Source organism: Macadamia integrifolia, unplaced genomic scaffold, assembly GCF_013358625.1.
Source record: "Macadamia integrifolia cultivar HAES 741 unplaced genomic scaffold, SCU_Mint_v3 scaffold2508, whole genome shotgun sequence".
NCBI classification, from domain to species: domain Eukaryota; kingdom Viridiplantae; phylum Streptophyta; class Magnoliopsida; order Proteales; family Proteaceae; genus Macadamia; species Macadamia integrifolia.
In genome coordinates, this window is record NW_024868760.1 from 68,997 (window position 1) to 96,968 (window position 27,972).

General features: G+C 38.8%; 1 protein-coding gene across 1 annotated transcript; it reads left to right on the forward strand.

Annotated features, from left to right (window-relative positions):
- Positions 1 to 23,210: 23,210 nt before the first annotated feature.
- On the forward strand, positions 23,211 to 25,874 carry LOC122066635 (aspartic proteinase CDR1-like). Its single transcript, XM_042630464.1, has one exon. It carries the CDS (start codon positions 24,343 to 24,345, stop codon positions 25,675 to 25,677), a length of 1,335 nt encoding a protein of 444 aa, XP_042486398.1. The 5' UTR covers positions 23,211 to 24,342; the 3' UTR covers positions 25,678 to 25,874.
- Positions 25,875 to 27,972: the final 2,098 nt, after the last annotated feature.

Sequence of the window (27,972 nt, forward strand, 5' to 3'; positions counted from 1 at the left end):
CCCACGCAATTAAAAAAAACAATAAAGAAAAAAAATATTGAAATAAAAATAAAGTAAAAGAAAGGGGATAAAGCTAGAGAGAGACTCACAAGTAGGTTTCTCTACTTAGCCCAAGGGATGCATCATAATATGAGCTTCCCTACTTGACCAGAGAGTCACTCTTACAAGGGTTACTCTACTTGGCTTTAGGAAAAGGGAGGCAATTAAAATAAAAACAATAAAATGATGGTTCTATGGCTAGGAGGGGCAAAGCCAACACATACACCAGCCATGAACCTTGGGGGAAAGGGATAGCAATAATGTAACGACTGAAATTAAAATCCTAAATTAAGAAAGAAAGGGTAGTCAGAAGAGGGAATGAGAGAGGGGAGAGAAGAACACTGAAGGAGCCTACTTACTTGAACTTCAACCCTCGAACTGAAAACTTGATCGATTTAAGATACTACTAGTACTAAAAACTATATCTGGAATAAACCAAATCTAAAATTTCTAGTACTAGAGAAAACAAATCTTGAAAAAAAAAATTGCTCCACGGCTCGTGATCTTGTCACCTAGATCTAAGCCTAGAAATATAACTTTAAAAATTACAACTCAATTGTATAGATCATAAACATAAAAGGTTGAACAAGAATAAAAGAGTACTTGCATTAATTAACAGAAAAACTATTACAAAAGTGATTAAAGCAAAAATAAAGAAGAACTAAAACTAAAGAGAGTGAGAGAGGGAGAGAAAGAAGAAAACTAAACATAAACTAGAAAGTAAACTAAGGAGAATAATAAATAGGAGGGAGGAGGAAGGAGCTTTTATAGGGTTTTTTTCTTACCACCTTCCTTCTACAAACCTTCTTTAAGAAAAGAAATAAAATAAAATAAAATAAAATCTTGGTAAAAATCCTCATTCTCTGAGATATTGTATGAGGAAAGAGAGAATCCGTTTCCAAAATTAACAAATTCTATTCCTTCCTTGCAATATTAACCAATATCTTGCAATCTTGATTAAATCAGAAAAGAATCTCTGCATAGCATCTTTAAGATCTTGTGAGGTGGCAAGGAGAGAAAATAATCTTCAGGATTTTGTAGGAGGGAGAATGTGGTACCAATGAGTGGGTCCCACCTTTGGATTGGTTCTTGATTCACTTTAAGCACTTTCTCTTGTAGACTTGGAAATTGAAAAAAAAAAACAAGAAAAAATAATAGTATTATTCAAAGTGGGGCAAAATGTATACTTATATCCCTAAGATTTCACACATTATTGTGCTCATCAGAAAGGTTCTCGGTCTTTGTTGGAGTGCCCAACTTGTGTCATTCTTTCTCTCTCCCTCCCCTTTGGAAATTACCCTATGTCTCACCCATCTCAGTCCCCTATTGGTTGAACAGCTAGCTTTAGGAAAACTAGCTGCAGTGTGTCCAACCTTCTCCAATGGAAATGGTTTCAACATTTTTGAATCTTAGGTTAGTTGTATATAGCCCTTTCAGTATTGTAATTACATAACTCAATTATTTACTTAATTAAATTTGTAGGACCATATGTGGTCTAAGAAGACTAGCTTTGACCAAGTGTACCGGGTGCCTAAAACCTTCCCAGATCTTAGACCCTTATTAGATGGGGACTCCCAGAAGAACCCATCCATCAGGAATCGGCAAGATCCCTTGTCTTGTCGTGCTCACTACCTGAGTGTATTTTTTGTGAACATAATGTCGGTAGCACCAAATTCAAAAGGGGCTGCCAACGTTATTGAGATAAAGACAAAACCTCAACTCAACTCATCACTTCCTTATCTATCTTGTTGGCATTGCATTAAATGAGAAACAAATAAAAGAAATGAGAAGAGAGGGGGCACCGATCATGGTCAGCACAGGCCCCCACTTACTATGAAGACAATGGAGATAAACAAGGCGGCTACAGTACTGACCATGGCACATAAAACGTACTAAACAACCCATGGCATTGCCTATAAATTGGAAAGAATGAAGAGGGGTTCGTACTCAGAAGTGAACCAAGAATGGATTAAACAATTGTTCTTGTGTTTCGGTGTGGGATCACTGGTTTATCTCTCGGTTCCTTTCCTGTCAAATATCTCGGCAACCCTCTTATTTCCTCTGGGCTGATTGCCCACCATTGGACCCCTATGTTTGATAACATCCACAAGCGACTTCAGTTGTGGAAGGGAAAGCTCCTCTCTTACGCTTGTAGATTGGAGCTTATTAAATCGTCCATTGTTCAAGGTTTCCATCGATACCGTTGAAATTTTCCACATTTCCATGGCATCCCAGGACTCCGATACCAAATACCATGTGATTTTTAAAGGTCACTGGTTTCGATCAGTATCAACCAAGATTCTATAACATCTTTGTATATGTTCTCTTTTGGGGATTTATGAGAGTTGTATTGTAAGTGATTTCCTTGTTTGGTGGGTCTCATATATAGTGTTGTGGGTGTGAGGTGTGAGGTGTGTGGGTTGTAATTTTTATCTGTGTTAATGAAGTGAGTTCTGTGATATTTTCCCGTGGATGTAGGCAACCGTGTCGAACCACGTAAATCCTATGTCTCTGCATTTTTTACTTTTCCGTGTTTGTCTTAATTACATGTTTTGATTTTGTACATACCGGTCAATACGGGATGTATTTCCATAATAATTGGTATCAGAGCTCAAAGTTGAGAAGCTTTGTTAGCACGTGATCGACATCGACCTACGTTTCTCAACTTTGTGATATGGCTACTTCAACTTCTACGAAGTTCGAGGTGCCAAAATTCAACAGATCGAATTATCTATTGTGAAAACTGAAAACGCAATCAGTGTTAGTAAAAAGACGGGTGTGTGGTTGCACTTGATGGAAATGCAAGAAGCCGACAAGTATGGATGACGTTATTTTCGCAATAGCAGATCAAACGGCAATGGCGGACTTACTACTTTCCTTAGATGATTCTATGTTATTCAATGTCACTAATCAAACCACTGCCAAGGGTTTGTGGGACAAATTGAAGAATCTCTACAAAGGGAAAAAGATGTCCAATAAAAATTTTCTTCGTCAAAAACTCTATAGCTTGAAGATGAAGGAATGTTCCTTATTCCAACAACACTTGAATGGGTTTAATACCCTATTATGTAGTTTAAATATCATCGGAGTAAAGATCGATGACGAAGAAAAGTTAACTCTTCTTCTTTGTTCTATGCCAGATTCATAGGAATCTTTGATGATGAATCTCAGTTCTGAAACGGACAGAAGGGTCTCAAAGAAAAACACTCGAGAGCACTTCTGGTAATGCAATGATGGTTAGAGGGAGACCCACAGATAAAGTTCCAGTGGGAGTTGATCATCAAGATCCAAATCAAAATGGCATAAAAAGGGTCCTTGTTGGAAATGTGGCCAGAAGGGTCATTTGTGTAAGGATTGTAAATACAAGGAGAATCAACAACATTCCAAATTTGATTCTCATACATCATCTACTTCAGTAAGTTCTCAAGGCAATGTTGTTGAGAATGATGATTCATCCGATGATGGTGTGGTGATATCCGTGATTCCAGATGTGAGCATGAACCATCAATGCATTTTGGATTTGGGTGCTTCTTTCCATATGACACTAGAGATTGGTTCCATACACATCAGTCCTATGGTGGTGGTTCAGTTTACATGGGTAATGATCCCTCATGCAGAACTGTGGGGATTGAGGATGTTCGAGTCACAATGTTTGATGGTATCATTCGTACAATTTCTAGTGTATGACATATACTAGACCTGCGGAAGAGTCTATTTTCTTTGAGAAAGTTTGTTGAAGATGGCTTCAAAATTACATTAGAAAAGGGTCGATTGAAGATTATTAAAGGAGCACTCATCATGGCAAAAGGAGATTTAATAGGCCGGTTGTACAGGCTGATCGGGGACACTGTGGTCGGCGAAGATATTATTGCCAATGCTGTGACAGGGTCTACTACAATCTGGCACAGGTGTTTGGGACACATAAGCAAGCAAGGACTACAGGTACTTCTTGATTGTGGCCTTCTTCCTGGTTTAGAATTTATTAATTTGGATTTTTGTGAGGATTGTCTATTTGGAAAGCTCAAAAGAGTTGTGTTTCCCCCCATTGCTAGAAGTAAGAATATTCTTGATTTGATACATTCTAACACTTGGGAAGCAGACATCGATTCTTTGGGTGGCTCAAGGTATTTTATCTCTTTTGTTGATGATTATTCTAGAAAAGTTTAGGCTTATATCCTTAAAATGAAGAGTAAAGCTTTTGTTTTGTTTATAAAATTTAAAGTTTGGTGGAAAATCAAAAGGGAACAAAAATTAAGTGTCTAAGAGCCTATAATGGTGGAGAATACACTTTGCAAGAATAGTGGTTGAGCGTGTGAACCGTACACTTATAGATCATGCCAAGAATATGTTGAGTTGTGCTGATTTGAAGCAACATTTTTGGGCTGAAGTTGTGTATAGCTTGTTACGTGGTAAATCATTCCCCAACAACTTCTCTAAATGGTAAAATTCCTAAAGAGGTATGGTCGGGGAAACCTGTTGATTATTCATTTCTATGTACCTTTGGTTGTGATGCTTATATGTGGATTCCGAAAGAGTTAAGGACTAAGCTTGATGTAAGGTCCAGAAAATGTATTTTTCTTTGCTATGCAGAAGGAGTAAAGGGGTATAGTTGTGGGATCCTACCACCCACAAACTAGCCATTAGCCGAGATGCCAAAGAGCAGCCAAGTTCTAATTTTCCACAAATATTTGAACTTGAATCCCTCAAAGAAGTCCAAAATCAATCTATTGAAGAATAACTGACCGATATGATGAAACTGGTGGAGATGAAGCTAATGAGGAGCTTACAAAAGAAGTAGGTGCAAAAACTCAAGGTGACCAAGGATGGCCCAAGAGAGCTACACAACATCCTAGTCGCTTAGAGATTATGTCACAGCTTACGCATGTATCACTGAAGAATGTGAACCTTGTGCATATTAGGAGGCCTGTGAATCCAGTGACACTCCCCTATGGAGAGCATCTATGGAAGAGGAGATGGAGGCTCTACATAAAAATAAAACTTGGGATCTTATAAAGTTACCTAAGGGGCACAAAGCTTTTGGTTGCAAATGGGTTTACAAGCTGAAAAGAGACATGATTGGGAATGTTGAAAGATACAAATCTCGATTAGTGGTGAAAGGCTATGCTCAAAAGTCAGGTATTGATTTCAACGAAATCTTTTCTCCAATTGTTCGTTTGACGACTATTCATACTATGTTAATTATAGTAGTTGTACTTGACTTAGAGCTTGAGCAGTTGGATGTTAAAACTGCCTTTTTGCATGGGAATCTTGATGAGGAGATTTATATGGCTCAACCTAAAAGATTTATTGAAGAAAATAAGAAGAATTTGCTTTGTCGGTTGAACAAATCGTTTATGGCTTGAAGCAGGGGCCAAGATGCTGGTACAAGTGATTTGATTCTTTCATTGTGAGCTTGGGGTTCAAAAGATGTGAAGACATTTTGCCTATGTTCACAATCATGGTAATGGTGGCTTCATTATCTTATTATTGTATGTTGTTGACGTGCTAGTTGCAGGTACCGGTATAGATGGTATTTCGGACCTAAAACCTCGTTTACCAAGGGAATTTGATATGAAAGATTTAGGTTCCGTAAATCGTATTCTTGGGATGTACTCAAAGATCGTCAAAATAGGAAGATTTGGATAACTTAGACGAGTTATGTTGAAAAGATTCTACGTTGCTTCAATCTGCAGAATGCTAAACCAATTAACACCCCACTTCTTATTGATTGCAAACTGTCTTTGGAACAAAGTCCTTTCACAGAAGCGCAAAAGACAGAGATGTATCGAGTACTATATGCATCAGTTGTAGGAAGCCTTATGTTTGCCATGGTGTGCTCCAAACCAGACATTGCGCAAGCAATGGGAGCAATCAATAAATACATGGCAAAGCCGAGTTGAGATCATTGGATTGCTGTGAAGCCTATCCTTCGTTACTTGAAGGGACATGACTATCTGTTACAGTAACCAAAATTTATAGTTGGTTGGTTTTGTGGATGCAAATTTTATAGGAGACCGTGATAGACAGAGATCTACCATTGTATTTTGTTTCTCTTTAACCAGTGGTGCAATTAGTTGGATGTCCTGATTACAATTTGTGATGGCATTATCTACCATGGAGGCTGAGTACATCGCAACTACAGATGCATGTAAAGAAGGTGTCTGGTTGAAGAGGTTGCTTGATGAACTGAGAATTAGGCAGATGGTGATAATTGTTCATTGCGATAGTTAGAGTGCATTACATTTGGCTGTAAATCCAATGTTTCACTCTAAGACTAAGCACATTGATGTAAGATATCATTTTGTTCGAGATGTGGTGGAAGATGGCGTAATCTCTCTGTAGAAGATTCACACCAACGACAATGTTGCTGACATTTCGACGAAGCCTATTTTGAGGGAGAAGTTCATTTGGTGCAGAACTTCTCTTGAGCTTATGGTTACCTGATCGGAGGTGACGTTTGGGCAATTGGGAGTTGTGAAGACTATTTTCAAAAGTAGTCTTCAAGTGGGAGAATATGAACATGATGTCGGCAACACCAAATTCAAAATGGGCTGCCAACATTATTGAGATAAAGACAAAATCTCAACTCACCTCTTCACTTTCTTATCTCTCTTGTTGTCATTGCGTTAAATGAGAAACAAATAAAAGAAATGAGAAGAGAAGGGACACCGACCATGGTCGACATAGCCCCTCACCTACCATAAAGAAAATGGAGATGAACAAGGTGGCTATGGCACTGAACACGGCACATAAAACATGCTAAACAACCCATGGTGTTGCCTACAAATAGGGAAGAAGGAAGAAGGGTTCGAACTCAGAAGTTAACCACGAACGGCTTACAAATATGTTCTTGTGTTTGGGTGTGGGATCACTTGTAGAGAAATACCAGTGTATAACTTCTCTGTATATGTTCTCTTTTGAAGATTTATGAGAATTGTACTGTGAGTGAGTTCCCTTGTTTGGTGGGTCCCATGTACAATGTTGTGGGTGTGAGGTGTGTGGTTTGTAATTTTTCCTTGTGTTAGTGAAGGAAGCTCCGTGATATTGCCCCGTGGATGTAGGCAATCGTGTCAAACCACGTAAATCCTGTGTCTTTGCATCTTTTACTTTTCCGTGTTTGTCTTAATGATATATGTTTTGATTCCGTACGTACCGGTCAGTGCGGGACGTATTTTCGCAACATTTTTCTCATATACCTACAAGCGGTAGAGGCTCTAGGGCTCACAAGTGGCTAAACTCTAGAACAATGATGGTTGGTGCTAATGCTAGAGCAGCAGCGGCACGACTTATTCCATTTCTAGGTTTCCTTCAAGCAGTGATGGCAGGCATGCAACTTCTAGTTCTGGCCTGGACTCCTTCAAGCAGCACCCACCTTCGGGAAATAGGTTAGTTTCTTAAAGCCCTCTCTCCCTATCTCCTTGCTACCATTTATGTTCACCGTACCCATCCTTTTTAAAATGGTGAATGCTTCTCCCTCTTTGGCAGATTTTGTGAGCTTTCCCTTTCCCTACTTCTTGCTTATAAAATTTCAGACTGAAAATCGAAATAACTTTATCCCCATTTCTATAACTTTATAATGGTAAGAGTAGAATCTCATTTAATTTCTGTAGGTATGGGAGTGCTAAGTACCGGCGTGGTTGCTTAGAAAGGTCTAAGGCCGTGACAGTGTGCTTTGGTCTTTGTTTGTTAAGATTCAATTTTTTACTTTTTTTGGTGGAATATTAAGCTTCAATTGACCCACATGCCCTTTTTGTACTATGGTCTTTGTAGTTCTTATGGATGATGCAAAATGAAAATGTGTTTTTTAATTTTTCTTTGTACACTGTACTCCTAGGTTGCATTGTTGTTCCGTGGATTGAAAAAGACTTTTGCTTTGTCCCTCCCTTTCTAATGCAGAAATGAAAATGGGTTTGTTGTATTAATTTTTTGAATGATATTGTATATTTGGATGTTGTAATTTGCATGCATTTTTTTACCCAAAAAAAAAAAAATTGCATGCATTTTGGATGATATGTTTTGAATCTTTTATTGATTTTTGGATGCTATAATAAGTTTTTTTTTTGGTAAAAAAATAATTATTCATTGAACGAGAGGAGCTTGTAGCTGTCGAATTACAAAATTTAGTCAACCACGGAGTGGAATTTGGCCAAAACATTCTACTCGTAAAGGATAGGGCCTTCCTAGCTAAGGAGTTTGTTAACGTGTTGCACTCCCTAGGCATAAACTGAAAATTACATTCCATTAAATATGAGGCAATATGTGAGATGTCCTCAACCACTGGTTGGAGCCGAAGCGGAATACATGTGCTACTCCCCCAGATTTATGCAGATAGCACTTTATAGTCCATTTCTACCAAAAGACAGTGAAAGATTGTGAGATAGCCTCAAGCATACCACTTCATAGCCAATGCCTCACCCAATAAGGGGGTTTGAAAAATCAAAGGCCCAAAGATTGCCACACAAACATGACCTCGATGATCTTCAATAAGATAACCAATACCCTTTACCAACATCATTCTTCCATGTTTGCATCTGAATTGAGCATATGAAAATTACTTAGTGGGGCATGCCCATTCTCGCCGAACCAAGGGTAGACTCCTATCAGTGGGCATCCTATGTGATAAAGTACTACCGAACCAAACTGTCTTTGCAAGCGGACAATTAAGGAGCATCACAGATCCTTCTTCATTTCCATAATGTTGGCATAAAGGATCAACAGGCTTGGCTGATAGGGATAACAAGGTGATTCCACATTTTAGGTAAGCTATTAAATCTTTGTCAAATTCCACCATAATGTGAGTGAGGTCTTCAAATATAGCCTCTACTAAAGCTACGAGAATTGCTATAGATTCTCCCAACAAAACATCTTGAAAAGGGGATAGATCTGAGATAGCAATCTGTGGACCTCCATGATAGTCACAATAAATAAAACCAATGCTTCCATTCAATGAGCCAGACAAAAGACTTGAGGAGAAGGGGTAGTAGCTTTAAGGAAATCTTCATGATAACGTTCCACTATTTGAATAACCTCAAGAGGCATCCATGTCTGCTTTTCAAACAAAAAATCATTCTAAGCAAGCCACAATTACCAAGAAATAAATGTAACAGAGATACTCTCCTTGCAATTTGCTAGCCTCCTTACGCTTCGAAACCAAAATCTTCTAGCCATTGACCCATTGATGGAGGCATACCTCATTGTTCTCTGGAAAGTTGTGAGACAATCTACAGTCAAGCTAAAACTGGTAGTGCAAAGGACAAGTAAATAGAATCTGTGATGTTGATTCTTGCACATTATCACATCGCACACAATCGGGTCAACTGGAATGTTTCTCCTGTCAAGATTCATGGTTGTAGCAAGCCCCATGGCACAAGCTCTCCAAAGAAAGGATTTAATTTTTGGAAGGGATATCCTGTTAGATCTAATTTAGGGTTTCACATCATATTCTTATCGGTTCCCATACAGACAATTAGAATACGATATGAATTAAAACATGAATAATTTGATCAGATCATAGAGGATCAAATTGTACCTTTCACCTAGTATGCTAGAGATGATCGACGTCAGTCACTCCCAATTTTCCTCTCTTGGCTATGGATCTTCTATAGCCTCTTAGACCTCCTTGGTTCTCTTATTTCATTGGTAAAGTGGGGAAGAGTGAATAATGGTTGTAGGGATCCAAAATCTAGTATTTATAATATTGTCCTGCACCCAAAACCCTAAAACCACAATGAGTTAGGCCAACATGTCCCTAAACTAAAGAGTGGACCGAACCAGTTCATGCAACTTGATTCTCACCCATTTAATCAACCTGAATAATTAATTAAGTCCATAAAACCAACATCTACAACTCCAAATTTAATTCCAAACTCGATCAGGAACATGTTGCCACAGTTTAATAGACAATGAAGAGGTCTGAAGATTCCCCTTTTTAGCTTCCAAGTTCATCAATAAATGGTTTGCCGATTTACCAAAGAGATCCCATTTTGAGATGTTCCCAAAATTTGATGATCTTTCTGAGAAAACAAAGGTAATTGGATTTTAACAATTTCATCCACTTCAAAAGGATAAAATAAAGTGGAAAAAAGTAATGGTATCACCTGGTCAGGCTCGGTCCAACCTAGCTGGGTTGCCAGGCCTTTTGGCTTGCACCGTGACCACCCACTAATGTAATATGGCTTGATGTCGGGTTCCAAGCTTTAAACGAGCTTCTATAAATCAAGTTAATCGGCTCTTAACCAGCTATAAATGGGATTTAATTGTCTTAGATTTGGAAAATTCAATATGTTTATTAAATCATCAATAATTTTGGAAAAAATTTACAATTAATTTCACTGAATAATTAATAATAAAAAATTCAATATATTATAAACAATCGAGCTTGTAAGCATTTGGGCAACCGTTGGGCTTACCGCATGCACTGGAACGACTTATTATAAATGGGCCGGACTTGAACCCTACAAGTTTATTAATGGATAGGGCTCGATTGGACTTGCCGGGCCAGATCTCAAATTGACACCAGTAGAAAGAAGAGTTTGATTCCAATCCCATTATCTTGATCATCAACTGAAGACCTTCTGGAAACTACAACTAGGAGGTTGAGGAGATTGGATTCGGTAACTGGCTTGAGGTGATTCGCCATGATCTTTATGATGTCCTTTAAGATTACCGCACATAAAGCTATAGGCCTGAACCACTCAAAATACTCTAGAACTTGAGCCTTTGGAGTAAAACAAATTAGAGTTGCATTGAGGGAAGAGATGAGATAGCATGTTTGAAAAAACAAATAAAAAATTGAAACTAGAGAAATCAAGTCATCTTTTATAATATCCGCCAGTAATTTTAAAAGAAATCTGACGTGAAGCCATCAGGGTCAGGAGACTTGTTGCCAAGAGAGAATCATAGACTTCTTAATTGATTGCAACCTACAAAGATGGTTATTTGTAGGGGTGCCAAAAAAGCCTAGTCAGTCCAAACCTGCTCTAGCTTGTTCGGAGATCGAACAGGGCCTGGGCTGAGGTTTCAGTCCATAGGGTGGGCTAAGGTTTCAGCCCAAAGGGTGGGCTAAGGTTGAGAATTTCAGGCCCGAGATCGGGTTGGGTTGGACCTAAGCTGAGGTGTCAACCCAACCCAACTCAGTCCAACCCAACCTATTATATTAAGTATATAATAATAATATAAATATGTTAGAAATGGATACTTGTAGAAAAATGTTTGCAAAAGGACTTTCGTTTTCCATAATCTACATATATACAAAAACTTTGATCTTTAGCCTCTGTAGTGCATCAAGATCAAGCAAACTAAGTAACCAACAGTACTGGGATGGGCTGGATTGGGTTAAGCTGGGCCAATCAGGGTCCATCAGAGCTGGGTTGGGTTAGGATAAACCCGATAGGGTTGAACCTAGGCTGAGATATCCCAACCCGACCTAGGGTTGGGCAGGGCTTGGGTTGAGTTAGGAGAGACCTTAGGGTTGGGCTGGGTTTTTTACCCCTAGTTATTTGTTTCCCTAATAAACTTTGGTTCAACATAGTTAAGCACATCATGTAGGTAAACATCATTAACCCCTTCATATGTAAAAGTATCACTTAAATGGTCAAGGGTCTCTTGATAAATCTCTTGCACTGATTCCATCCAAGCACCTAAGGAGCCCCTCTACTTTAAAATGTGGTTCATTTGGTGTCTCTGAATTGTTGATGCATGAAACTGGTATTCTCATCACCTCTTTGAAGTCAATATTGCCTTGATTTTTACCATCATAGTTCCTCCTTAGCTAGCTCAACATCTAATTTGCTATAAGCTCTGCAATCTGATCCTGAGTTGAGTCTGACATTAGAAGTAACTACGAAAGATCATGTTCTTTAACAATAAAAAAATAAAAAAAATAATAATAATAATATTTGTTTGAAGATGCCCAAACTCCTCTTTATTCCAACTCCAGTAAGGTGATTGAAAATTATCCAATTTTTTAGAGAGTTTCAAAATGGAGAACCAGAAATTGGATTGCACCAAGCAGAGAAGTGGCTATTGATTGGCATTCCGGATGGTGAAACCATATAATTTGAAACAAAAGGGACAACGACTAGCAAGAAAAAAAAAGAAGAGGTATAATATTATGAAGGCAATTTTCCTTCTCACCCCACGATGAAGGTGGTATTCCTTCACTGTGGATATTAATGGTAGTGGGATGATGATCATAATGCGAGAAAGGGCATTTTTGAATTTTTTTCAATTGGGGGGAGTATAATTGACTTTGTGATCATAGATGGAGGAAAAATTTCTTCTAATATTATAATAGAAAAGAACTCGATTCGGGAGCACAACCTACACCATCACTCCCATGTGCCTCTCTCTCCTCCTCATGTGAAAAGATTTCTATGCCCTTCATCTTGGGAAGGAGAGAGATAGACATAGGGAGTGTTAACATAGGCCACGGCGCCACGCTCTTGAACAGAGAACCACTTTCCTATTATAATGGGATTGAGTTCCCTATCTGGCTATGTAGTGTATGCTTTTGCCTCCTCTCTCTCTCTCTCTCTCTCTCTCTCTCTCAATAGGGGGTAAATATGTCATAGGAGGGAGGAAGAGATAGAAAAATGATATATTCCTCAGTTTGATACCTATATTATACATGGGAGGAGGCTAGGTATGTTGCTAGCTTTCTTAGAGCTAGTGGTTCAACAAATGGGAGGGCTTGGGTGAGAGCTAGTAGTTTAACTAATGGGAGGGCTTCGATGGGAGAGGCATAGTCGGCTTTTCCAAGGGGATCAGTGCATATGGGGTAGCTGGATCTTTTCTTAAGTTCGACTCCCACTAGGCACACCTTGGGCGACTCACACAGGGGTGTTTAGTATTCTTCACTGTTTTTAGTGAAAGTTAAATGATTCTCATTCAACCCCGGTATGACTCGGTCCATGCAACGGTGGGGTCAGTATGGGCCTATGGGACTAGTCAGTTTGAAGGCCTGGATACCCGTAGTTAGCAAAAAAAAAAAGCGTAGCTGAATCTTTTCAAACCCAAATGTGTTTGGGCTTTCAAAATATTTTAGTAATTACTATTATGCATTGTATATAACCCATTCTAACCAAATGCTAAGACAAATCAAAATGGTTGAAAATCATATATAGATCCTGGCGCAAACTAGTAAATATGTAATTGATAATTAATAAAAGGCATATCTATATTTTATAAAAAAAAATAAAAATAAATAATTTGAGTGAAATCTTAGTTGTAATAGTAATAAAATTGTTAACGAGACAGTTGTCTAGTACAGTTGATGAAGTTGTGATGCACTAAGCCCATGCTTAGTGGATCCCAAAAAGTAATGCTCCTTGCCTTTGCCTTCCCTCCCCCTCTTACTATTAGATTCAAGACTTAGAAGGTGTCATTTTAGAGTCAAAATTGAATATCAAAACCAAATAAGAATTGGTATAGTTTTGATATCATGCCTTACCAAAAGGAACAGAACCGAAATCGTACCAATTAACACCCTTAAACTAGACAACTTAAACAGTATAGATATTTGGCCTATTGCTCAGGTAAGATTCCAACCGTACTCGTGTCACCCAAATGTGTACAATAGATGCGCACTCACAATTTTGTTGTGGTATGGGTCCACCCTTACATAGAAATGTGGCTAGATACACAATAGGGTTCCTATCTGTTTGTCTAGAAAGGTAAAATGGCTGAGGAGAGGAAATGTTCCCTTTTTAGGGTACTCCCGGGAACAGATCTAATGGAGGTAGGATGGGGTCTATAGCTCAGGGGATTAGAGAACATGGATATGAACCACGATATCGGGGGTTCAAATCACTCCTTGCTCACAACCAGCCCACAAGGGAAGGACCTTTCCTTTACCTCTGGGGTAGGAAAATCATGATCGAGATAGCGGACTCAAAACTTCTTTTTATGTTGAGAAAGAGAATATAATAAATTACTATTAATTTTTTTTTTTTTTTGGTACAAATAATGACTATTATTAGTAGACCAATATGGAATATAAGGTAGAAAGAGAAAAGAAAAATTATAATTTTGCATATATTTTCCTTTAATAAATCCAAATTTCAAGATTCTCTTCATCAATTTGCTGGAGATGACCAATGAGAGGGAGCCTCCTATGGGCTTCACATGTTATGCATTGCATTGACATGAGATCTTACTCGGAGAGAAGTATCAATAACTGACTTGAAGGTGTCAATTTGTTACCCAAAGAATATATCGAAACTAGTATTGACTGTTTAAAATCATATGAAATCAAATCAAATCAGAATTGGTACAGTTTCGATGTCAAGAAAATAAATCTTATTTAGTATAGTATGCTTTCGATATGGGCCTAGCCTTGTATAGGAATATGGCCTTGGTACACAATAGGGATCTCCACCGTCTAGAAAATACACCTTTTTATTTTGGGAAAGAGAATACAATAAATTACTATTACTTTTTTGGTAGAATTAAATTACTATTATTAGTAGACCAATATGAAATATAAGATAGAAAAAGAAAAAAAAAATGCTTTAATCCTGCATATATTTTCTTTTTATAAATCCAAATATTATGAGTCATAGTCAATTGATTGGATATGACCAATGAGAGGAAGCCACCCTGGTAACAACTGGGATCCACTATTGTATGAGAGTCAAACTTGAGGGTGTAAATTTGTAACTGAAATCAAATATAGAAACTGATATTGGCAATTTAATGTCATACTGAATTAAATTGAACAAGAATCAATATGGTTTTGATATAAGAAAAATAAATCATATTTGGTATATTACAGTTTCAATATGGGCCTACCTTGTATAGGAACACGTTACCTAGTACACAATAGGGATCCCAACCATTTGTCTGAAAAATACTCCTTTTTATTTTGAGAAGAGAATATAATCAATGACTATTAAATTTTTTTTTTTTTCGGGTCAAAATAAATGACTGCTATTAGCACTAGCAGCCAATATGGAATAAAAAAAAAAAAAAAAAAATAAATAAATAATTTCTAACATTGCATAATTTTTCTTTTCATAAATATGAATTTCAAGAGTCGGTAAATTAACTGGATATGACCAATGAGAGGAAGCCTCCCTAAAAACAACTGGGATCCACGGAAAAAAATCGTCTGTAATTCCGATCTCGTACAATTCTGTGCAATACCACCTTCAGGCGATGACACGTGTATTGATATCAATGCAATGGTCAAGATCTGATTTAAATGCCTCTTCACTGATTTAATGTTTTATTAGTTGTACTAGATCTGAACCATTGTATTGGTATCAATACACGTGTCACCGCCTGAAGGTGGTATTGCATGGAATTGTACGAGATCGGAATTGCAGACGATTTCTACCCGGGATCCACTATTGTATTAGAGTAACAGAAATCAAATATCGTAACTGAATCATTTCATTGGTATCAATACACGTGTCATCGCCTGAAGGTGGTATTGCACGGAATTGTACGAGATCGGAATTGCAGACGATTTCTACCCGGGATCCACTATTGTATTAGAGTAACAGAAATCAAATACCGTAACTGAATCATCAGAATTGCAGAAAAACGAACGTCCAGATTTGAGAAAGTACTGCTTCTTTTGTTCATCTCTTCTCTTCTGAGTTTTTGACACATTCGAAGAAACTGAAACTCCAATTCTTTTCAGTTTCTCTGAAACTTCAGTTTCAAGAAAGTAAAATCCATGGAGGGGAGGGAGATCACCGTCTCCAGCTCTACTTCTAACAGGGAGACTGACTCTCCGTTTAGCCAACCACTGCCTAACGAGGTAGTAGTTACTCAGGAGAGAAGCAATTGTGGAGAAGGAGTAGGTAATGGCTTAGATATGACGAAGGGGAAGAAGAAGAGAGGGAGGCCCAGAAAGTATGGTCCAGAAGGGAGCATAGCAATGGCTGCCTCTCAGAGGTTTTCCTCACCCTCTTCCGTGTTCGCTCTGAATCAGAATAGAGGGCCGCAACAGATTCCCACTTTAGGTGAGTTCTTTCAAACCAAATGTTAAAAATTAAATTAAATTTTGTGCGTATTGACAAATGCTCTGTAATCTGTATGGTGGATTTTGGGGATTTTAGTTTTTAATTTAACTCATGGAACCAAACGGGCTATGGAGTTGGATTTTTTCAATTTTGTCCTGATAGGTTTTAGTTGATTTGTAATTTTTACATATTTTTCTCTGATGAAGGTTTGTAAGTAAAAAGAGTATTAAATACTATTCACTTATACTTAGATGGAGCGAACTTATTGAATTTTTCTATGGTGAGTTGGAAACGTGAATGTTTGTAACGATGAAATGCACTAATTTGTAGCTGACCTTGGAATAAGCTACCTGGTAGTGGCTATCGAAACCGGAAAGTGACTCTTTCTCACAACTATAATGTGCTTTTAGAAAAATCTCCTTCTCCATGGACTCTAATAATCTTAAAACTAGATTGTTCTCAGGATTTTTTTTTTCTCTGTTGTAGCACTTCATCTTGTGAATATGGTGGAATGTGGTTATGTTGTTTTTTGCTTACTAAGAGTCCAATAGTGCAGTAGATTTTTTTGCCAATGACTGCAGCCTTAATTTGTTCGAGTCAACCTTCCTCTTACTGATGTATTATACTCTTCGAAGATTTAACAGGGAGAAAGAGAACTTGACCTAAAGGCACTTTTGTGTGCAGTGCTTAGTTTAATTTAATATATCGATATGCATCTAGTTTTAAAGATACGCTTCTAATGAAAAAAGAGGGCCTGTATTTAAATCAGATGAAAATGTCTCAAACAGTTGACTTGGTTCAATCTCGCTACTAATCTTTGATTTGTTATTTTAAGATGAATTGGTTGTGAATGTAGAAGGAAGAGACTTCACACCGCACGTGGTTATTATACATACGGGGGAGATAATACTTTTTTCGCTAAAAAGTCATGTATATTAAAAGAAAATGAAGAAAAAAGAAAAAATAGTACATCAGATGAGGAAGGGAGAAATACCCAACACTCACACTAAGAAGAGAGGGAGAAGCAGAAACTCCACCTTCGGCATTGCCTTCAGCAGAATTACGCAACTACCCAACTCCACCAAAAACAAAAAATCTGGAAAGAGAAGAAATTCCTAGGTGAATCTGAACCTAGGCCGACCCGATGCATCCATGTCTAATTCCATTTGAACCAGGGTTGGCCAAATTGAAATAGGCTCTGACACTTCAAAACGAGCAGCTGACTTTGACAAAAAATCCGCCACTGAATTTGCTTCCCTATAGCAATGCGTTATTTTCCATTCCACATCCTCCAAATAAGAAATACAATTTATCCATCTTTGCCGAGCTATCCATGGACTTTGCCTCTTCTGAAAAATAGTCACAACTGCAACTGAATCACATTCTATCCAGAGCCGTTTCACATTATGCTGCTTAGCTAATTCAATCCCTATCATAAGCGCTAAAAATTCAGCCTCAAAATTTGTGCGAGTTCCTAGAAATTTTCTGAAATTTGCCACTACCTCTGCCTTTTCATTGCGAAGGATTCCCCCTGCTCCAGACTTCCCTGGATTACCAATAGAGCAACCATCCGAATTGATTTTTATCCAACCTGGATTAGGAGGGCACCAGAAAATATTGAAGATTTCCCGAGGCCTTCTCCGCACTCCTGAAATACCCAATCTTCTTGCAGTGATAAGATCCGAAATTGAGATGGCTGCCCCTGAATGAACCAGCTCTTGGCAGCTAATTTCTCTCTTCACTTGTCCAAAACAATGCTCTTTTGATTTTGAGATTCCTTCGAATTTTCTTCCATTCCTCTCCAACCAAGTAAAGTAAGGGATTAAAACAAAACCCTTCAGCCACACCCCTTTAAAGATGGTCTTCTTGGCCTGATCTTTCCACCAAGCTATCAAACTTTCAACTCCTTCAAATCCAGGCCACCTAAACCCAAAACAACAACAAAATTTCTGCCACATGAAAACTGCAAAAGAGCATTCATACATGGTATGATTTATTGACTCTTCCGCTATGCCACAGAGAGTGCACTGAGATGGCAATGGAACCCCTCTCTTTTTCACATTATCATCAGTAGCAAGCTTATTTTTCAACATTCTCCATCCAAACACCGATTGGCGAGGCTGAAGATGAGAATTCCAAATCAATGAATACCACCCCACCTTTGGCGATTCCCGTCTTACTTTGTCCCAAGCCGATTTTATTGTAAAAACTCCAGATGAATTTAATTCCCAATGACAAATATCATCCAGATCTGAAATTATGATATCCTTGGCCTGATCAAAGATATTTTGAAAAAATTCAGAGCTCACCTGGGGAAAATTCCACTCATCTTGGCAAATGAAATCAGAAACCTTTGCCTGCATCGAATCAAAGATATCTAACTGCAAACCATACATCTCCTCAATAGACTTCTTTCCCAGCCAGCTATCTTTCCAAAAATTTATCCTCTGACCATTCCCAACAGTCCATTGCTCATGAGACTGTACCCACCGCCACACCTTTTTAAGACCAGGCCATATCGAAGAGGAAAGGTAGGTAGTTTTCAGCGAACCATCAATCTTCAGAAAACGGGCACGAAAGAAAACACTCATTAGAGAATTTCCATGTTTGATTTGCCATGCTAATTTGCACAGGCATGCAAAATTAACATCTCGCAACCTCCTAGTGCCAAGACCGCCTTCCCTGGTAGGTTTACATACCTCATCCCACTTCACCACTATCTTCTTCCCTGTCTCCATGTCACCAGACCATATGAAGTTTCGCATCCACTTTTCTACTAATTTTATTGAGCTTCCTGGCCACCAATAAATCCCGAAATTATGAATTGGTATGCTTGAAATCACTGATTTAACCAGCTCCACCCTACCAGCCATGGAGAGAATCCGACCCTTCCATCCCGATAACCTCTTCTTGATTTTATCCATCAGCGGTAACATGTGGTCCCGTTGAACTCTCCCCTTGAAGAGCTCCACACCTAAATATTTAGTAGGCTGCCTTGCAGATTTGATTCCCATAAAAGTACTTATAAAATGTTTCTTGTGAGGGGCAACCTTTCCAAAGAACAAACTACTTTTTTCTAGATTAAATATCTGGCCAGAGAATGCCTGATATTTATCAAGAAAAGCCTTAAGATTTTTGACAAACTGAGCAGATGCATTAATGAAAATGAAAATGTCATCAGCAAACAATAAATGGGAGGGAGTTAACACACCTCGAGGCCCAGGAAGAGACTTTATCAAACCATTCTGAACCATGCTTCTAAGACCTCTACAGAGAACCTCTTCTGCCAGAATAAATAAAAAGGGAGACAAAGGATCTCCTTGTCGGAGACCTCTACCAACCCCAAAGAACCCCACCGGGCCACCGTTCACCAAAATTGATACTCTGGAGGATAGAAGAAGGTTGTGAATCCAAGAAATCCACCTAGATGAGAACCCAAATTTGCACAGAACTGCAAAGAGGAATTCCCAAGCTAGAGAGTCATACGCCTTTTGAACATCGAGCTTCAGACCCATTCCACCACCCCTAACTGAAGAATGCATCAAATTTGACAGTTCTGAGGCGAGGCTGATATTTGCTGAAATTATTTTACCCTGCTGGAAAGCGCCTTGCTCTTCCGAAATCAATTTAGGCAAAACAACAAGTAATCTTGAAGATAGAATTTTTGATATCACTTTGCAATAAAAATTCCCCATACATATAGGTCGAAACCTATCTAGAGAGGCCGCCCCCTCAACTTTGGGGATCAAGGAAATAAAGCAGTTATTTATTCCTTTAGGAAGCCGCCCTTCCTCAAAGAATTTTTTCACTGCCCTGCAAAAATCACCCTCAACAATAGTCCAACATCGCCTGAAGAAACTACCTGGGAACCCATCAGGACCTGGAGAGCTAACAGGATCTAAATCCCAAACAGCTTGTTTTATTTCGTCCCCACTCTGGACAATCTCCAATCCTGCCACGTCCTCCTCCTCCAACACTCTGGGAATATTATCAAGAAGGTCATTATGAACCGTGATTTCATCAGCCTCATGAAATTTCTCAAAAAAATCAGCGACATAAAACGATATTCCCTGTTGGTCTGAAACCCAAGTTCCATCTTCCTTTTTTAGGGAGGTTATCTGATTTTTCAACCTCCTAAGCTTCACGGAGAGATGAAAAATCTTCGAGTTACAATCTCCATTTTTCATCCATCTCAGTTTAGCTTTTTCAGCCCACAACTTCTCGTACATTTGGTTGGCCTTCAATAATACTGTTTTTGCATCTGCCTCTCTGTTAAATAGTTCATCATTCATCCCAGCCACCTCTATCATATCTTGAACCTTCTTTAATTCCAGCTTTGCTTTATCGACCTCATCATTCAGGTTAGGAAAATTGGCCCTCGCCCAAACCTTTAAATTCTCCTTGACCTGCTTTAATTTTTGTGCCAGAACGAAAATTGGATTACCCCCTATCGAAGTTTTCCAAGCTTCCTCAACCACAGAGATAAATTGATCATTTTCCATCCAAAAGCTATGGAATCTAAAGGGGATATTTGTAGGTCTTTGAACATCATCAGAGACAACAATTAAAGGGGCATGATCTGATACCGAAGACAACAAAACACGCTGCTTCACATTTCTAAACACATCTATCCACTTCCCATTACAAAAACTCCGATCCAACACTGCAACTGCATGACCCCTTCGACGATTATTAGTCCAAGTGAATTTCTTTCCCTGAGAAGGGATAGAAAGCAATTCACATGCATCAACCATTGCCTGGAATTCAGCAGCTGATCCAAGATTAAACTTACCAGGACCTCTTTTCTCATGCGAGAACAGGGTTGCATTGAAATCCCCCATCACAGACCACGGAACCAAAGCTGATATCGACAACTCCAAATCTAACCACAATTGCCTACGCATAATTTTAAAAGAACTTGCATGTACAAAAGACATACCCACTTTACTACCTGGCCAATCAAAGATGACTGATATATATTGATCAGACATACCTGCAACAACTGGTCTCGAAACCCCCACCTTCCATATAATCCATAAATTTGGGACTTTGTCATCCCGAAAATTATGAATGAAATCCACAGCATACCCCAACTGACTAAAGAAAATAACAGGAAATTTACATACCTGAACCATGGGTTCAGCCAAGCATAACACATCCGGGGCATGCTCCTTCACCAGTAGACGTAAAGCGCACAACCCTGCTGCCTTCCTAACACCCCGAATGTTCCAATACAGAATCTTCATGAATTACTTCTTAGAGAATTGATTTTTATCAGACTTTTTAGCCTGACTACCTGTTTTCTTTCTTTGCTTTCCACCCTCAAGCATACCTCCGGCCTCCTTCTCCCGAGCCACTGCCACCGTATCCATTCTTATAATTTCTGAATGCACAATAGAGACTGTTCCCCTTGAACATTCCACCCTGGGAAAAGAAGCAACCACATGATCCTCACCAGGGTCTTCAACAACTGGCTGCATAGCACTGGCCATGGCAACACCACGTCCAGGTCCTTGACCCCCACCGAGCCTTCTATAACGAGAAGGATACCTCCCCTCCGGAACAGTAACCTCGCCCACAGGAGTAAGCCCCATTCTGGGTTCGTTCCCCCCAATGGATCCACTGGCGGATCACCAGGAACTCCATGGAGCGGGTTCTCAGTTGGCTTTGGATCAGAGTCAACATCCGATCCCTCATCCATTCGAAATACCTCTCCTTCCTTAGGTAGAATATTAGAAATCTCTCCTTCCTTATTTACAGGATTAGAATCAGACTCTAATTCTATAACCGTCCCTGACACAAAGCCTTCCTTAATTCCATAATTTTCATCTCCGTTGGACTCCTTTCCTAACACGTTTGAGACAGAGTTGGAAGGATTCAAAAATATTTGAATATCTCCCCCAGCCTTAGACGAATTTGAATTAGGAGAGATTTGATCTTGAATAGGATCAAAATTATTCTGCTGATGTGGCAAAGATCTTCCCCTAGAAAGAGACTCTCTCACCGAGTTACTCCCACCTGAGTTGACTCCATCTTCAACATATACCGCCCCTGGAACCTTTGCTAATTTATCAGCCGCACATTGCTTTTCATCATCCAATCTTTTCAGCCTACACTTGGAAATCAAATGTCCGACTCGTTTACAGTAGCCACAACGCTCCACATTATCTTCATACACCACCTTTTGACAAAAACCATACACCTGAGATGTACCTGGTTCTAATCTTTCCACCTGTACTTCCTCCACCCTCTCTGCCAAGTCAGAGATATCAACCTCCACCAGCACTCTCGCAAAGAAGCCAAGAATGCCTTGTCTTGTTCGTCTGTCTAGGGACACAGGGCGCCCTACTGCCTTTGCTATAGACAATAACACATTTTCGTGCCAGTATTCAAGCGGGAGATCAGGAAACCGTATCCATACAAGCTTTGTGAGAAGTTGCTTCTCGTGAATATTAAAATCAGGTTTCCAATGTTGAAATCGAATGACCTGATCACCAATCCTAAAGGGAGACCTTCGCCACACCGCTGCCTTGTCGCCCTCGCACTGAAATTGAAAAATTATATAACCTTTTCCCAATGGATGCATAAGCACCCCTTGACTGAGATTCCATTTTTCCCGAGCCTCCGCTCTCAAACCATCCAAAGAGATCAATCGGAAGTTAACCCTACCGATTAAGGCAAAACGAAAATTTTGTCTCTTCAATTCATAGTCTCTCTGCGGGATCATTACTCGTCTTTTACTCCCTACCTGAATCGGCTCTGGGAGAGTGTCAATGGCAGGCCAAGACGAAAAACCCAAGGCTTTTGCATATGTACGTCGTTGGCCTGCATCCTTGTGCCTTTCATCCTGTGGAGGACCATCTGGACCATGATCCAGAGACTCCCGAGCTCCACCATCGTCATCCTCCACAGCCATAGCTCCATTCTCCCCTGAATCACCAGACACTCTCTCTCCTCCAAAATGCATGGTCTAGTGACCTGACGAAGACAGAAAGAGAGGCTGGACTGATCGGAGATCTTCAGACTCCCGAGCTCCACCATCGTCTTATTACCTTATTCACAACATAAGTGCACCAAATTGGACCCTAAACTGATTCTCACACATTCACTCTCATAATTGGTAAGGTCCTTGGATACTATAACATCTAAGCAACCCATTCAAGGAAGAGTTTTCTACCATAATTAATACTCAGCGACACTATTAAGAGCTCAACCAGCAATAACAAGCTCAAAAGCATAGCGAATCAGTGCACAAGCACAAATTCAAAGGACATTTATTTTTTTTTCACTTGCATATTGTTAATCACTTAATACTCAAACATCGAAAAATAAATGAAACAAATCCGTACTCTATGATTTAATAGATCAACAAAGGAGAATTCAAAACAAAATGGAGAAAAATAAAGAAAAACACAAAACTTAGGGAACCTCATATAGTAAATAGCTGTATGTATTCATACCACTAATAATTCAAAGAAAAATGAAGCAACTAGAAGAAATGCAAAAGAAGGAAAGAAGAGAATGGAAGAAAATGAGAGAATAAAGATTGATTACCTCGAAGTGGTTTCTCCGTCTATGCATTTTCGCTCCTGTTCTACTTTGTACAGATCCATACTTCAATTTATGATTCAAAAGAAATAAGAATCCAGCTCAACACAAAAAAGGATTTCAACAACCATTTTACTTGGCTCCCTATTCCTAGTAAGTGGAAGATATGAATTTTCAGCACTCCTATTTCTCTACTCTCTCTCCCACTTTCTTTTATTCATCTCAACACTTGATTTTCTCGACTAGAAATCAAAACTTACCATTAATAAGGTAATGCCATGACAGATGAATCCCTAAGAGTTTGGTTAATTTCCGTGTAAGAATTGAAAACCCTCCATGTGTTTTTGAATCTAGTCCGGCCATGGGATAAACCTTATTTATATTGTGGTCATTTGTATTCCTCACAGTTATTTGCTACCTTGTTTGTTAATTAATTGTAATTAATATTTTCTCTACTCTCTTTACCACTCAACATCTTGATTTTCCCTACTAGAAATAAAATCTAACCATTAATAAGGTAATTCACTCACAGATGAAGCCACAAGAATTTGATTAATTTCCGTGTAAGAATTGAAACGCCTCCAAGAGGATTTGAATCTAGTCCAAATCCTGAATATGAAAACAGAAAATAATGATTCAAATCGTTTTGTACCTCTTTGTATCCTCTTAAATCCCTTCGTACGACCGTCCATATACTTCTTGTATAGTCTTCAGTCTCTAACTATAAGTATACCTATTACAACTCTCAAATTCTCAAATCTCTCTCTACACCTTCCTCATAATCATGGCTTCTTATATTAGTTCTTGTTCACCCTTACCTGCTCTAGCCATTGTCTTCTTCTCCATTTACCTTTCTACCTTTTCCCAAGTTGAAGCTGGTCATGGTAATGGTGGGTTCAGTGTCGATTTTATCCACAGGGATTCAATGCTCTCTCCTTCTTACGATCCATCGGTGACTCATTTCGAGCGTCTGCAGAATGCCTTCCGTCGATCGGTGTCCCGTGTCAATCATTTCAAGCAGTCCTTAATCTCTCCATCTGAAGTTTCGACGCCGGCTTTCCCTGTCGGTGGAGCATATCTCATGGAAATATCATTTGGTACACCACCTGTGTCAAACCTTGCAATTGCTGATACAGGTAGTGATCTTATATGGATACAATGCAAGCCTTGTGTACCATGTTACAAACAAGATGCTCCTCTATTTGATCCTACCAAATCATCAACCTATAAAAACATATCATGCCACACACAAGAATGTGATTTGCTAGAAAATAATTCATGTTTATCTGATGGTTCTTGTGGGTATGGTTATAGTTATGGAGACACTTCATTCACTCAGGGTTTTCTTGCTACTGAGACATTCACATTGGGTTCCGCTAGTAGTAGTTCAGTCTCCTTACCAAAGAAAATCTTTGGTTGTGGACAAGACGATGAAGGCAAATTTAATAAGGAAGAAAGTGGTTTAGTTGGCCTAGGAGGTGGTCCTCTATCACTGATTTCACAGATGAAATCAACTATTGGTGGTAAGTTCTCCTACTGCTTGGTTCCTTTAGACAATGCAAATCCAAAGAGCAAATTGAATTTTGGTAGTGATGCTGTGGTCTCTGGTGATGGTGTTGTTTCGACTCCGCTAGTGTCGAAACATCCAGATACTTACTACTATGTGACCCTTGAAGGAATTAGTGTTGGAAATAAGAGATTGGCATACAAGAAGAAGTACTCAAGGAAGGTTAATGCTGTTGAGGGAAACATTATCCTTGATTCAGGAACAACATTGACATTTCTCCCTTCTGATTTCTATGATAATCTTGTATCGGAAGTGAAGAAATCAATTAATGCTGAAACTGTTGCTGACCCTAAAGGGCAACTTGGCTTATGCTACAAAGTTGGTAGTGATATCAATGTTTCAATCGCTGCCCATTTTACTGGTGCAGATGTACAGTTGAAAACCCTGAATGCTTTTGTTAAGATAAGTGATGAAATTGTTTGCTTTGCCTTTGTACCTGTTAAAGATGATATTGCTATCTTTGGGAATATAGCTCAAAATGATTTTTTGGTTGGACATGATCTTGAAGCAAGGAAGGTCTACTTCAAGCCAACTGACTGCACCAAGCAATAGTTTCTTCAGTTGAAGATTATATGGATATGAACTCTCTGTTTGTAATAATAATATTGCCATTATTTACCGCTTTAGCGTTATTATCTATTATGGATTCTCAATGATACTATTTTCTTATTTCATTGAATTAGTTAGTGTTTTTTTGCTTTGGTTATTACTTTGATAATCATATCTTTGAAAATCTCTCTCTCTCTCTCTCTCTCTCTCTCTCTCTCTCAGCTAAACAAAAATACAAAATCCTTACAAATTCATTTGGCTATGGGAATAATACAGCGTTATGTTTTCATTGGAAAGGGTTCAATTGTTCAATTGATGGCACCTCCTAGGGTATCTTTTTTATTTTTATAATTTTGGAGTGAAGACTATTGATCACTTTCTTACAAAATATAAAAATAAAATAAAATAAAACTATGACTACTTGCTTATCTGTTGAAGTGTGAATCATAAATTTTCAGTGCCGGGCAGGGCAGTCTTTCTACACTTATCTAGTGTGTACCCTAGTTAGCAATTCGGCCGAATTATTTGTGAATTATTAGGCCGAACAGAATAATTCTGAATTTTATGAAAAATTCTGACCGAATCCGAATAAAAAATAGAAATCGGGAAAATTCGCATTTTTTCTAATTTGATTAAAAAATGCAAAAAAGCTGGACAAACAGAATTATAACCAAATTATTCGGTTCACTTAAACCCATCTTAAAAATAAATAAATTAATTAATTAATTAAAACCGCTTGAACTATCGAACAAACTAGGGTTTCTGGTCTCTTTCTCCCCAATTTTCAGCCTCAGTCTCAAACCCTTCTCTAGCACGGCAGCACCCAGTGACTTCACAAGGGAGAGAATATAGACGCATATGCCTTCCCTACAAGACCTCTGGTAGGTCAATGAGGAGTCCTCTTTGGCTTTGATCTTCTGCAATGCATCCAATACCATGAGACCACAGGTGGAGAGATCTAGGAAATAGGATCGAAGTAGGGTTTGTTGTTTGGATGGTCTGGGTTCCATCGGTAGATCTTGAACTCCTTCTTTAACCACTTGGCCTTCATCTTCTCTTGTAACTGAACTAATCATGGGCTTCTACTGCCAATTCTGCAAGCTCTTGTGAGTTGTGAGTTGTGACACAGGGTTTTCTTCCAAGATTGGAAAGTTTTCAGCTTTTTTGACCCATTGCTTGAATAAACCTGCAACCTTGTCATAGCTATGGCGAAACTAGCTTGGGGTGACATCGATCACTTACCGATCAAAAAGGGAAAACTCGCAAAATACAAACCCAGATAGAGATTAGAAGAGTAGACTATAGAGGGATCTTCTTCTTCTTCTTCTTCTTCAAAGCTATCTAATCAGGAAGTCCAGTAATTCTATCACCCCTCTCGTTCTCTCTCTCTCTTTTTTGTAGATATCACTTTGTATGGGAACGAAGCCAGGCTGCTCTAGGCACTGGGGAATTCAACACCTTCAAAGCTGACGCATGCAATATAAGCCACGTGTCTATATGGAGAAAACGTGTTAGAGAGTAGAACACCATAAGTCCATCCCTCATGCATGGGCTGGGTCCAGTACCGACCATTTTAGGTCCATATTGAAGCCCATCCATTAAAATACATATTAAAATACATAATTACTCCAATAAGCTATGATATTGATACAATAAAAATAATATCCAAAATTTTTGTCCGATTTTTATTCTCGTAGACGAATAATTCTCGAATCCGAATCTGAATCCGATTTTTATTTTACCCGCTTTTTGGATCGAACTCGTAAATTAATCAACCGAGTTATTACGAATAATTCTCCATCCGAATAATTCCCGAATCCAAATTTGTTAACTAGGATGTGTACACACATAGCCTTTGTAGACAATGATTAGAAAGCAAGAAATCTTACCCAAAAAAATTAATAATTATCAGGACAGTTAGCGTCTCACTCGAACTCAACCTCTAGAGTCATACTCATACTCAACAACCTCTCCTACATTGTAGGCATTTTCAGTGAGCACAAACTCTAGAGACTACTTGCAGTCCAATACTACCTCATAAGACAGCAGAGTTGGAATAGGATCCCACATGTGATCATAGAGTTTGTCTATGACTCAATAACTGTAATCTCTATATAAGAGCACCATTGTACACTCATTAAAGTTAATGCCAATAGACTATTTCAACATGGTACCACGAGCCGCATAAAGCTCCACCGAGCACCTTCCTCATCCCCACGTTTTCCTCCCTTTCTCTTATTACACCCCACTACCTCTCCAATAACCCATGCCTCACCATCTTCCTCTCTTGCAAAAAAA

What these genes read in the sequence shown, in the direction of transcription:
- LOC122066635 (XM_042630464.1), top strand. Translation starts at nt 24,343, where the DNA reads ATGGCTTCTTATATTAGTTCTTGTTCACCCTTACCTGCTCTAGCCATT.